At 23.8% G+C, this 12,439-nt stretch overlaps 5 protein-coding genes across 5 annotated transcripts; all 5 read right to left on the reverse strand.

The window, feature by feature from the left end:
* Window positions 1-1,278: 1,278 nt before the first annotated feature.
* MKS88_005251 (gamete antigen 27/25) lies at window positions 1,279-3,058 on the reverse strand (the record flags this gene model as incomplete). Its single annotated transcript, XM_067218496.1, has 2 exons — window positions 1,279-1,868; window positions 3,043-3,058. 2 exons carry the CDS (start codon window positions 3,056-3,058, stop codon window positions 1,279-1,281), a joined length of 606 nt encoding a protein of 201 aa, XP_067070466.1.
* Window positions 3,059-3,247: 189 nt separating this feature from the next.
* MKS88_005252 (gamete antigen 27/25) lies at window positions 3,248-4,234 on the reverse strand (the record flags this gene model as incomplete). Its single annotated transcript, XM_067218497.1, has 1 exon — window positions 3,248-4,234. One exon carries the CDS (start codon window positions 4,232-4,234, stop codon window positions 3,248-3,250), a length of 987 nt encoding a protein of 328 aa, XP_067070467.1.
* A 3,590-nt stretch (window positions 4,235-7,824) lies between these two features.
* MKS88_005253 (gamete antigen 27/25) lies at window positions 7,825-8,172 on the reverse strand (the record flags this gene model as incomplete). The annotated part of the gene is made up of 1 exon (XM_067218498.1): window positions 7,825-8,172. One exon carries the CDS (start codon window positions 8,170-8,172, stop codon window positions 7,825-7,827), a length of 348 nt encoding a protein of 115 aa, XP_067070468.1.
* Window positions 8,173-9,636: 1,464 nt separating this feature from the next.
* MKS88_005254 (gamete antigen 27/25) lies at window positions 9,637-10,329 on the reverse strand (the record flags this gene model as incomplete). The annotated part of the gene is made up of 1 exon (XM_067218499.1): window positions 9,637-10,329. The coding sequence occupies one exon, from the start codon at window positions 10,327-10,329 to the stop codon at window positions 9,637-9,639; it is 693 nt and encodes a 230-aa protein (XP_067070469.1).
* Window positions 10,330-11,625: 1,296 nt separating this feature from the next.
* On the reverse strand, window positions 11,626-12,405 carry MKS88_005255 (gamete antigen 27/25; the record flags this gene model as incomplete). The annotated part of the gene is made up of 1 exon (XM_067218500.1): window positions 11,626-12,405. The coding sequence occupies one exon, from the start codon at window positions 12,403-12,405 to the stop codon at window positions 11,626-11,628; it is 780 nt and encodes a 259-aa protein (XP_067070470.1).
* Between the last annotated feature and the right edge of the window lie 34 nt (window positions 12,406-12,439).

The raw sequence follows: 12,439 nt of genomic DNA on the forward strand, positions 1-12,439 counted from the left end.
AAAGCTGAAACTTATTAATAGTGTTTAACATAACTCTAAAGTAAAAGGGGAAGTTTATTTATAATGTTTTATAACGTTTGTAGTGATATGGAAATGGAACAAAGGACATATATGTAGTAGTCAAAGGATGAAACAATTAAAAAAGAAAAAAATATACACTAACTGATAATAATATGAAATTTATTTAGAGTGAGAAATATGGATATATAGATATATGCGTTATTCTCTATATATTAAAAAGAAAGTTATAAAAAATTTCAATTTCATAATTTATCTGCTATGTAAACAGTATAAATACACTGACAATTAAATTAAGGATCTATAGTTTATATTCATTGATAAAATATAACCTTTTTTTTTTTTCTTATTTGAATTATCGATAAATACTATTACAATAATGTCTTTAGCACAATGAACAAATTACATAATAATATTTCTCATAATATCCCTATGCAATATGACAACATTAGGTACATAGAAATAAGAAAAAACAAAATTAACATAGAAAATTGGAAATATTCCTAAACATACATATAAATATAAGCTAACATAATAATTAAGACATTCTTGGTAACCAATTTTATAATATACTGTTAGTATTTAATTGTACGTATATACAATAAATTTAATTTTATATTCTTTCTCGCACATTATATGCAAAATTAAAGAAAATAAGTTTTTTTCTTTTTTTTTCCTTTCTTTTGTTTTTGATGTTTATTAGAAAATTTTTATATACTAATCAGTTTTTTTTTTTTTTTTCTCTTTTTGAATAAATAGCTACAATAAATACTACTACTTACGATAAGAACTCTTAAATACGTAAACTTCTCACTATAAAATAAACTCATAAAGTAATACAATAAATTACATGGTTAAAACATGATGTATAATGAAAAAAGTTCAATTAAACACACTACAATGTTTAAATTTATTTTCAACAAAAACGTACACAAATATATATAATATATATACAACTAAAATATTCCATACTTCCAATTACTTCAATAATTTCAGTACCTTCATAATACATATTAAATAACATATTATATGTATATAAAAAAGAAAAGATGCGTGGAAAAAAAAATAATATAACGCACACGATTCTTTATATATGTTGAAAGGTGTTAAAAATAACTTCATTAATTAAGAACTACTAGTGCAAATGTGTAGAGTGGATCAGCAAATGAAAGTCAGAAATCATTACTTCATATCAGATTGCGAGTTTACACTGAAGAATGCATCTGGTTTATGATGGTCTTGATCTTCAGGACTTTCATATTAGTATTTTGATCGTATGAATGTAGATTCTCTTAGTATATCAACAAGGAAGCTCCCAACTGTAACTATATTATTATGGATCATTTCCGGTGAATATTTGATACATTTTTCTTTTTCATAATCATTTTTAACTTTTTTTATTTCATTTTTATTGTAACACATTTTTCTTTTATCTGGATACTGTTTCGCACTGTAGACCTTCACAGACATTTCCTCACCAACTCTTTGTTCAATCCAAAAAAAAATTTCGCCCTGCTTCAAATATTCTTCTGTTAAAACACCTTCAATCACAAATGAATTAAGACGCTTTTTTATTCTGCTAACACAGTTATTCTTGGATTCGTCGTCAACAAATTTATATCCATACTTTTTTTCAAATCCGCGTAAAACTGTTAAAATATTTTCGGTTTTCTCTATTTCTAAAAACATTTTTGCTTCATCAGCACCATATAGCAATAATTGATACAAAAGGTCAAATGATACATTAAACTCTACATTTCCCAGTTTCTTAGCTTCTTCTGTAACATCATCCTTAAAGTATTCATAGTTGTATTCACTCTTCTTCTTATCCTTGGTATGTGTTTTTGCAGCTTATCCCTTAAATGGACGTTCCTTCATGTCTCCAGCAGCGCACTTAGTAAGTGCACGCATAAAGAAAATTTGGATTTGTAAATAGGTATATATATTCATGGCAACTAATTAATTCGTAGACAGTACAAATATTCGAGAATACGAATGAGTAAAAATAAATTTATTATTTTCTAAAGGAAAATTCTCCAAAAGAAATATATACTTAAATGTGCATTATATTAGCTATAAATATTCCAAAGTAACAGGTAAAATAAAGGCATCTAATATACACACCAACAAAAAATATATAATAAAATATATCCTTAAATGATTGGAGAAATAAAATGTTTTCTAATTCGTTGTAAAATTATTTTCTTTTATGCTTTCATTAAAATGTTTATTCATTTATAATTATATTGTATAAATCATGAGATATATCGTTTTCTATTTCAATATCTTCTTTAATTTTAAAAGCACAATAATATTTTTGAATATTTAAAAAAAATATATATATATATATATATATATATATATATATTTTTGTTATGAATTAATATTGTTTTTAAAAAAAAAAAATTAAAAGTACATTAATTTTTTTTTTTTTTTTGGGATTAAAATTATTAATGAGTTCTATTAATCGATAGATTCGGCTTATATATAATTATTTCCCTTATATCTAAAAAAATATGCTCAAAAAAAATAGTAAATTTTACAGTATTTTTATTTTAAATACTTATAATCCATAAAATTTAAATAATATATTTTCTCCATGGATAATAAAATTACACATCATACACATTAATCCATTACTTGGCAAAATATGTATTTTATTTACAATTAAAAAAAAATAATTCATTTAAAAAAAAAAAAAATTGCCTTATTATTCTTATTCGTACTTTGTTTAATATAGTACTATATATCTATGTTAAATAAAAAAACTATGGAGCTTTTCTGTCTTTTTTTTTTTATTATTTTAACTGCATTTAATTTAACTTCAACTTTAGTTACGAACATGTAAAAAATTAAAATTCACAATTAAAAAAACTCAAAGAACTGTAAATAAATAACCATATGGTTAAAAAACTATGTATGGAGAACAAAATGTTCAATTTAGTACCTTACAATTTAAAAATTCTTTTAACGAAAACGTACACACATACATATGGGGAACAAGAATACTACAAAAGTTCTAACACTTAAACGTTTTCATTAACTTTTTAATACAAACTTAATTACATACTACTCGTATAAAAAAAAGGGCTCAACGAGAAAAAAATTATTTAGCACTCACAATTATTTATATATATTTAAGGACGTTCAAGAAAAAATCATTAAAATATTAATGGAAAAATAATGCTCTATACATTATGCCGAGAGGAGAAGCGATGAAAATCTGGTATCAGTTTTTATCTTCAGTAGTCGAGTTTTCTTTTTCTTTAACTTCAGGTTTTTTATGGCTTGAATCTTCTGGATTAAAATATATTGGATCTAGAGGTTCAAAATGACTTGGTTTTTCTGATTTTTTATGGCTTGGATCTTCTGGATTAAAATATATTGGATCTAGAGGTTCAAAATGGCTTGGTTTTTCTGATTTTTTATGGCTTGGATCTTCTGGATTAAAATATATTGGATCTAGAGGTTCAAAATGGCTTGGTTTTTCTGATTTTTTATGGCTCGGATCTTCTGGATTAAAATATATTGGATCTAAAGGTTCAAAATGACTTGGTTTTTCTGATTTTTTATGGCTTGGATCTTCGGGTGCTACGGGTAAGACCTTGGATGGTACTACTATTTTGGATGTTCTTAATACATCAAGAAGGAAATTCTCTACTGAACTAACAACACCATCTACCATTTTTTCGGAAAGTTTTACACTTCTACCTTTTTCTATAGAACCTAAAAGTTTTTTTATTTCAGCTGCATTATGACACATTTTCTTTTTCTCTTCCTCTGTTTTTAGTTTATCTACCTTAGCAGACATTTCCTCATCTAATCTTTGTTCAACCCAAAAATATTTCTGTGCTTGTTTGCAATATTCTTCTGTTAAAATGTTTTCCATTACAATCAAATTAAGACGTCTTTTTATTCTGCTAACACAGTTATTCTTGGATTCGTCGTCAACAAATTTATATCCATACTTACCTTCATATTCATTAAGAATTTCTAATATCTTTTCAGTTTTCTCAATTTCTAAAAATAGTTTTGCTTTATCAGCACCATTTGGCAATAATTTATACAAAATGTCATTTGAAGCATGAAACTCCACATCTCCAAGTTTCTTAACTTCTTCCTTAACTCCGCCATTCTTCAAATGATCATATGTATATGCATAAGGTAAAGCATTTTCTGTTTTTAAATTTAGTCCCTTCTTCTCGGCTTCCTTCATGCATCCAGCTGCGCACTTAAAAAGTGCGTATATAACAAAAATTTGGATTTGCATAAATGTATATATATTCATAGCGAACAATAAATTTGTTCCTTAAAAATTTAGGAATTCGCAAATAAAAATAAATTTATTATTTTCTAAAAGCAAATGTGCTAAAATAATGCAATGCACTTATACGTATGATTTATTTTATTTATAAACTTTCCGGGCGTATGTAAAAATATATAATACACAGTAATAAAATTAATACAATAAAATATAAAACTTTTATTCGTTTAAAGGAAAAATATTTTTTTTAAAATTCGTTTAAAATTTATATTTTCCTATGGTTAAGAAAAAAGTTTATGTATTACACTCTTATATATATAATAAGATATGTAGTTTTATATTGATGTATCCCCTATTTCGTTTAAATTCTTAAGTGAATCTTAAAATTTAAAATAAAAATAAAATTTTTTTTTTTTTGTGTCATAAATTAATTACAATTTAAAAAAAAAAATAAAAACACATTAATTTTTTTTTTTTTTTAAGTTTAAATTCTTAATTTATTATGAGTTCTATTTCAACATATATTTATTTTATATATATTATTCTAGTTTTTCCAAAAAAAAAATAAGCTCAAAAATGCGAGCAAAATATATAACATTTTTCCTTTAAATATATATTTCTGAACTAGATATATTACACTTGTATTTTTCTTTATGATATAATAAAATTGTGCATTAAATGTCTGCACTTCGTTTTAACTAGATAAAAATAATATATAGTTTATAAACAATTGGAAAAGGAAAAAATTCCTTTACAAATACAAATATTACTATTTTTTTGATTCCATTTTCAGTAATATAGTAGTAAATAACTAGGTTAAATAAGAAATAAAAGACCTTATTGCTCTTTTTTCATTTTTTATTAAATGAGTGCACTTCGAACTTACTTTAAAAATTCTTAAAAACATAAAATTCAAGATTAAAAAAACTCAAAGAAATGCAATAAAATATTATTTTGTTAAAAAATAAAATGCATTATGAAAAAAGTAAAGTTAAATATACTATACAAATGTATCAATATATTCTTAATGAAAAACTACACATTATATAAGTGAAATAAAAAAAAATTCAAAAGTTCTCTGCACATTTATATTTTCTGTGCTGCTTTAATTCAAACTGAACATAAATATGTAAAAAAAAAAAAAAAAAGAGCAACGAAAAGAGAAAAAAAGTAATTTAACACGTACGACATATTATATATTTTAAAAATTGTTAGGAAAAAACTTTAAATTATTGAATGAAAAATAGTGATATACACATTATAAGTTGGCTTTGCAATCTAAGTTATGAATCGGTTTTTCTTATCATTAATCGAGTTTTCATAAGGGGGTTCACTATTTTTATGAGGTTTGTCTTCATGTTTTTCGGGTGACTGTTTACATTGTACTTTTTTTGGATTATTTTAAAACATCTAAAAGGAAGGACACAAGTGTAGTAACATTATTGTATATCATTTCTTCTGAAAGTTTTATACTTATACCTTTTTCCAAAACACATATGAACCTTTTAATTTCAGATTTATTTTTGCTCATTCCTTTTTTCTCCTAACTTTTCTGCTTATTTAGAAAAAGAGCCATTTCCTCATTAACTCTTTGTTTAATCCAAAAAAAATTCTCAGCCTGCTTGCAATATTCTTTTGTTAAAACATCTTCAATTACAATAAAACTCAGGCATTTTTTTATTTTAATGATACAGTTATTCCTGTATTCGTCATCATTAAATTCATACCCATACGTCACTGGAATTTATTCAAAAATATATAAAATATTTCCAGGTTTCTCTAATTTATAAAATATTTTTCCTTTATCAGCACCATATATTAATAATTAGCACAAAAAGTCAGTTGATGCATTAAACTCTACATTTCCAAGTTTTTTAATCTCTGTAACTTGACCAGTCATCATATAATCATACAAGTAGTCATAGGAAAGCTTTTAATAATTATGAAATGTTACCATTCCATTATGTCTAGTATTAGGTGCTCTGAATTTCCAGCTGCACATTTAATAATTGCGTATAAGAGGAAAACATGGATTTGTAAAAAGGTATGCATATTCTTGGCTAACAATAAATTTGTAAAAGAAAAATTAGGAAGAACATGAATCAAAATAAATTTTTTTTATTTAAGAATATTAAGCAAAATTCTCTAAAATAATGCACTTAAATGTTTTATATGTGTACACATTCTGCAATAGTAGGTAAATAAATTAACTAGAATGCAGCAATAAATTTAAATGATAAAATAAAGACTTCAGTATTTTAAAGAAATAAAATATATTTTTAATATTCTTAAAATTTATAATTATTCATGATTTATGAATAGAATTCATTTAGATGAAACCATAATATGTAAATTATATATGTTGTTCCATATTTCTAAGCCTTGTTTCAATTGTAAAATATTATGTTTAGTAATTTTTGAAAGGAAAAAAAAATGATTTTCTTTTTTATTATGAATTAATTTTCATTTTTTTTAAAAAAGCAAAAATGAATTATTAACTTTTTTTCTTTTTATATTTGAATTCTTAATTATTGTAAGTTTTTTTATTCCATGATAGATGCCTATTATATATATTATTATGGTTTCGCTAAAGATATATTCTGAAATATACTAGTAATGTAATTAACATTTTTCTTTTAAATGGATAGTTCTAGGCAAGTAAAATTATATCAGTACAGTTACTGTATAGTAAAATAAAATTATGCATTAGATATATCTCCTTCACCTATTTATAGACAAGAAAATATATCCTTTATAAACAATTAGAAAAGGAAAACATTCCTTTATAAAATGCAAAATTACAGTTATATTTCTTCATATCGTTTAAAAGCACTTCGAAAAGGAAAAAATTCCCTTATAAAGACAAATAATTACTATTTTTTTTGTTCTATTCTTATTATCTTACTATATTTCTATATTAAACAAGAGATATGAGAAATCTATAACTCTTTATTTTTATTAAATAACTACAGTTCACTTCAACTTAAGTTACGAATTCATAACATAAAATTCACAATTAAAATGACTCAATAAGATATTCAAAAAAAATATATGTGGTTAAAAAAGAATGTATAATGAATACATATCAATTAAATACAATTCAAAAGAATAAATTTATTTTTAAGGAAAACTCACAAATTATAGAAATATGGACTATAAACATATGTCAAATATTCCATAAATTTGATATTTATAATATCTTCTCAATGAAGGTTTAACCGTGTATTATACATGTTTAAAAAATAGAGATATACAGATATAAAAAAAACTATTTAACCCTCACAATTATTTATGTAGTTTAAGACGTGTTAGAAATAAGTTTAAATTATTAATAGGATACTCGCATTATATATATTATTCGGAATGGATAGGAAAGGAAGAACTTGCATTCCCTTTTCTTGTCAGTAGTTCTGTTACTACCTGGATCTTCTGGTTTAATGGGTAAACTTTAGGATTGTAAAATTATTTTTTACTTCTTATTACATTATTGAGGAAGTTTTCAATTGTAATAACAGTACTGTCTTTAATTCAATCTGGTAATTTTATATTTCTTTTTCTAAAATACATAAAAGTCTTTTTATTTCATCGTCGTCATTACCCATTATCCTTTTACCTTCATCAGTTTTTTGCTTATCTACCTTAACGGACATTTCCTCATCTATTCTTTGCTCAATCCAAAAATAATTTTGAGCTTGTTTGCAATATTTCTCTCTTAAAACACCCTCAATCACGATTGAATTAAGACACTTTTTTACTCTGTTAACACAGTTATTCTTCGATTCTTCGTCAACAAATTTATATTCATACTTTTTTTCAAATCCTCGTAAAACTTTTAAAATATTTTCGGTTTTCTCTATTTCACTAAATATTTTTTTTTTTATTAGCACCATGTGGCAATAATTGATACAAAAGGTCAATTGATGCATTAAACTCTACATTTACAAGTTTCTTAATTTCTTCTCTAAGGAGGCCACTCTTATAATAATCATTTGTATTCGTAGTTCTTATCACCCACTCTAACTGTTATGCGCTCCTCTATGTTAGATTCTTCTTCGTTCATGCATCCATCAAAGCACATAAAAAGTGCGTATATGACGAAAATATGGATTTGTATAAACGTTTATATATTCATAACTAATAATAAATTTATAGATGGAAAATTATCTAGTATGTAAATAAAAATAAGTTTATATACTAAAAGTATTCCAAATTCTCTAAAATAATGCACTTATTGATGCGTTATATTATCTATAAACTATAGAGTACTTAAAAAAATATATATGCTATTCAGAGATAAAAATTTCTATAGTATAATACAAGAATTTCAATAGATTATAGGAATAAAATATTTTTTATTTAGTTGAAAACTCATTCTTTCATAATTAAAAGAAGGGTTCATTTATATATATCAGTATTATATATATATTGCTAAATTAATGGTTTTATATATTAATATATCCCTTTTAATTTTTGTATTTAAAATGGTATGTTTGAAAAATTTTGAAAAATAGAATAAAAAAAAAAAAAAATTCATTATTAATTTTTTTGTGCCTTTTAAATTTAAATTCTTAATTATTATAATTTTATTCCTTAATAGATGCCTTTAATATAAATTATTCTTGTTTTACTAAAGATCAATTATGCTGAAATACTCCAGCAAGAGATACAACCATTTTCTCTTTTGAATAATTTTTTGTAAGATTCAAAAATTATAGCTGCATTTTTTCCTCATAGTAAAAAAAAAACTACGCATTAATTATATTACTTCACTGATTATTAAGAGAAATATAGAGTTTATAAACAAAAGAAAAAAATATTTTATAAATATAGAAAATTTAATTTTTTTTTCATCTAATTTATTTAATATCTTTTTATATATCTTGGTCAAAAGAGAGAACATATCATATATCTACTTTTTTTTATGCATAAAAAAAATACATTTTCACGTTAACATAAGTTACGAATTAGTAAAAACGTAAAATTCATAATTAAAAGGAGTCATAAAAAAATGCATTAAATTATGTAGTTAAAAAAAAATGATGCACGAAGAAAAAAGAACAATTAAAAGAACTATACAAAATTATAAATTTATTTTCAACAAAAAATTGCATAATATATATATGAATTAAAGTGCCTCAAAAGATCTATCCTCATCCATATTTTCCGTATCGCTTTAATGCAAAGATAAAAATAAATTATGCATAAAAATTGGAAGAGAACATAAGAGAAAAGCATCCTTAAGTACAAATAATTATTCATACATCTTAAAGCGTGTTACAAAAATATTTGAATTATTAATAGAAAAATAGTGGTGTACACATTATAACGAGTGATTTGGTTATCCCAGTAGTGAGTCAGTTTTTCCTATCAGTAATCGAGTTTTCTTTAAGGGATTCATATGGTCTACGTGGTTGATCTTCAGGATTTTTGGGTATTTTCATGGGTTCTTCATTTATGGTTATTCTTAAAACATCAAGAAGGAAATCTTCAATTGTAATTATGGTATTTTCAATCATTTCTTCAGAAAATTTTATATTTTTATCTTTTTCTAAAACACTTATAAGTCTTTTTATTTCGGTTTCATTATAACAAATGTCTTCTTTCTCCTTCTGACTTTTTTGGTTATCTATCTTAAGGGACATTTCCTCATCTACTTTTTGTTCAATCCAAAAATATTTTATAGCTTGTTCGCAATATTCTTCCGTTAAAATACCTTTAATTACGATTAAATTAAGACGCCGTTTTATTCTACTAACACACTTATTCCTGGATGTGGTATCCTTAAAATTGCATCCTTCCATCAATTCAATTTGTTTAACAACATTTAAAATATTTCCAGGATCCTCCATCATATGAAATATTTTTGCTTTATCTGTACCATACTGCAATAAATAATACAAAAAGTCAACTGTTGCAAGAAATTCTATATTTCCAAGTTTCTTAACTTCTTCTTTGACTGGGCCAATCTTCAATAGATCATATTTGTATACATGAGGTGGGGAATTTTCTGAATTTAAACTCTGTTCCTTTGATTCACCGTTCTTCATACTTGCAGAGGCGCACTTAATATGTGTGCATAGGACGAAAAAGTGGATGAATAAAAAGGTGTATATATTCATGACGAACAACAATTTTTTAGAAGAAAAATTCTCTAATAAATAAAAACAACTGTTTTATTTTCTGAAATTGCTCAAATTCTCTGTAATAATACAACTATATGTGATATTTCTATAATTATTCCACAGAAATAAATAAAATATATCTAATAAACATCCATTAATTCTTATAATAAAATATAACTTCAACAGATTAAATGAAATATTTTTTAATTTATTTAAAATTTAGATTCTTTTTGAATTAACAAGAATTTTCATTCATACATAATAGTATAATATAAAATGCTAGACTAATTGTCTTATGTTAATATACCTTGTTTCTTTCTAGTTGTAAAATAGTAACTTTTAAAAAATTTTGAAATAAAAAAAAATATATATATTTGTGTTCATAAACTTTCCTTTTATTAGAAAAAAAACAAAAACGAAAATACATTTTTAATTTTTTTGTTTTTAACATTAAATTCTTAATTATTCTAACTTCTTTTATTGCACGATACATTCCGTTTATGCATATTATTCCCTTAACAATAAACAAAAAATTTCAAACAAAACATATAATATATTCCTTTTACATAATGATTTCTAAGATAAAAAAATAAGTATATTTTTTCTATATAATATAAAAAAAATTGGTATTAAATATACCACTATCACATACTACGAATTAAAATATATATTTCATAAACAAAAAAGGAAAAACCTTTTTTATAAATACAAAAATTGCAATTTTTTTGCTTCTATTTTGTTAAATACTAATTATATAACTAATTTAAATAATAAACTATTGAAAGCTTTGATTTTTTTTTTTTTGTTCTATAACTTCCATTTTACTTCAAAATATGTTTCACATTCATAAAAATGTAAAATTAAAGACTACAAACGCAATAAAATTGTGTAATTAAAAGAAAAACATGTATAAGAAAAAAAATATTAATTAAATATACTACAAATGTACATATTTATTTTAACCAAAAAAATTATACATTATATCAATGAACTACAAATATACATCAAACGTTGTATCTCCTTGATATTTTTTTTAATCATTAATGCATTTTTAAGAAAACATCATATTCATAAAAAAGAGAAGAGCGAATATATGAGAAGTTTACATTAAAACGGATTATTTATATAATTCCAGAGATGTTAAAAAAAATTTTTTTTAAACTAATACAAAAATATATAGGAAAAAATTAATACATGTGGTTCTACAATCTAAATCATAAATCAATTTTTCTCGTGAGTAGTCGAGTTTTCACTGGGGGCTTTATTTGGTTTATGCACTTTGCCTTCACTCTGCTCGCGTGCATTTTTAGATGGTACTTCTTCTTTGGGTATTCTTACTAAATCAAGAAGGAAATCCTGAATTGTACTTACAATGCATTCAATCATCCCTTCTGATAGTTTTAAGGCTTTAGCTTTTTCTAATTTACTTATAAGATCTTTTATTACAATTTTATTAAGGCACATGCGATCTTTCTCTTCCTCACTTTCTAGCTTATCTACCTTAACAGACATTTCCTCATCTGTCCTTTGTTCAATCCATAAAACTTTTTTAACTTCTTCGCAATATGCATCATCCGTTAAAACACCTTCAATTACAATAAAATTAAGACGCTTTTTTATTCTATTAATACATTTTTCTCTGGATAATTTATCCTTAAAATGATATCTATACTTGCTTTGAAATCTGTCAAGACTGCCTGTAGTATAAAAATTTTTGTCTATCATATTATGTGTTTCTTTTTTACCTTTATAGGGATACTTAAAGTTATACATAGTATCAAGTGTTGCATGAAACTCTACATTTCCAAGATCCTTAACTTCTTCTCTAAGTGAGTCACTCTGTAAATTCTTATATTTGTATTTATAGGGAGGATCATATATATAAGTTACTGTTGTTGAATTACCCTTCTTAGTAACAATCCTTTTGGTCCAGGGACCAGAACACTTAATAAATGCGCATAAAATTAAAAATTGGATTTGTAAAAACGTATATATTTTCATGCCCAATTATAAACTTTTGGGAAAATGTTTTGGG

The sequence above is a fragment of the Plasmodium brasilianum genome, chromosome 14 (assembly GCF_023973825.1).
Source record: "Plasmodium brasilianum strain Bolivian I chromosome 14, whole genome shotgun sequence".
NCBI lineage: Eukaryota > Apicomplexa > Aconoidasida > Haemosporida > Plasmodiidae > Plasmodium > Plasmodium brasilianum.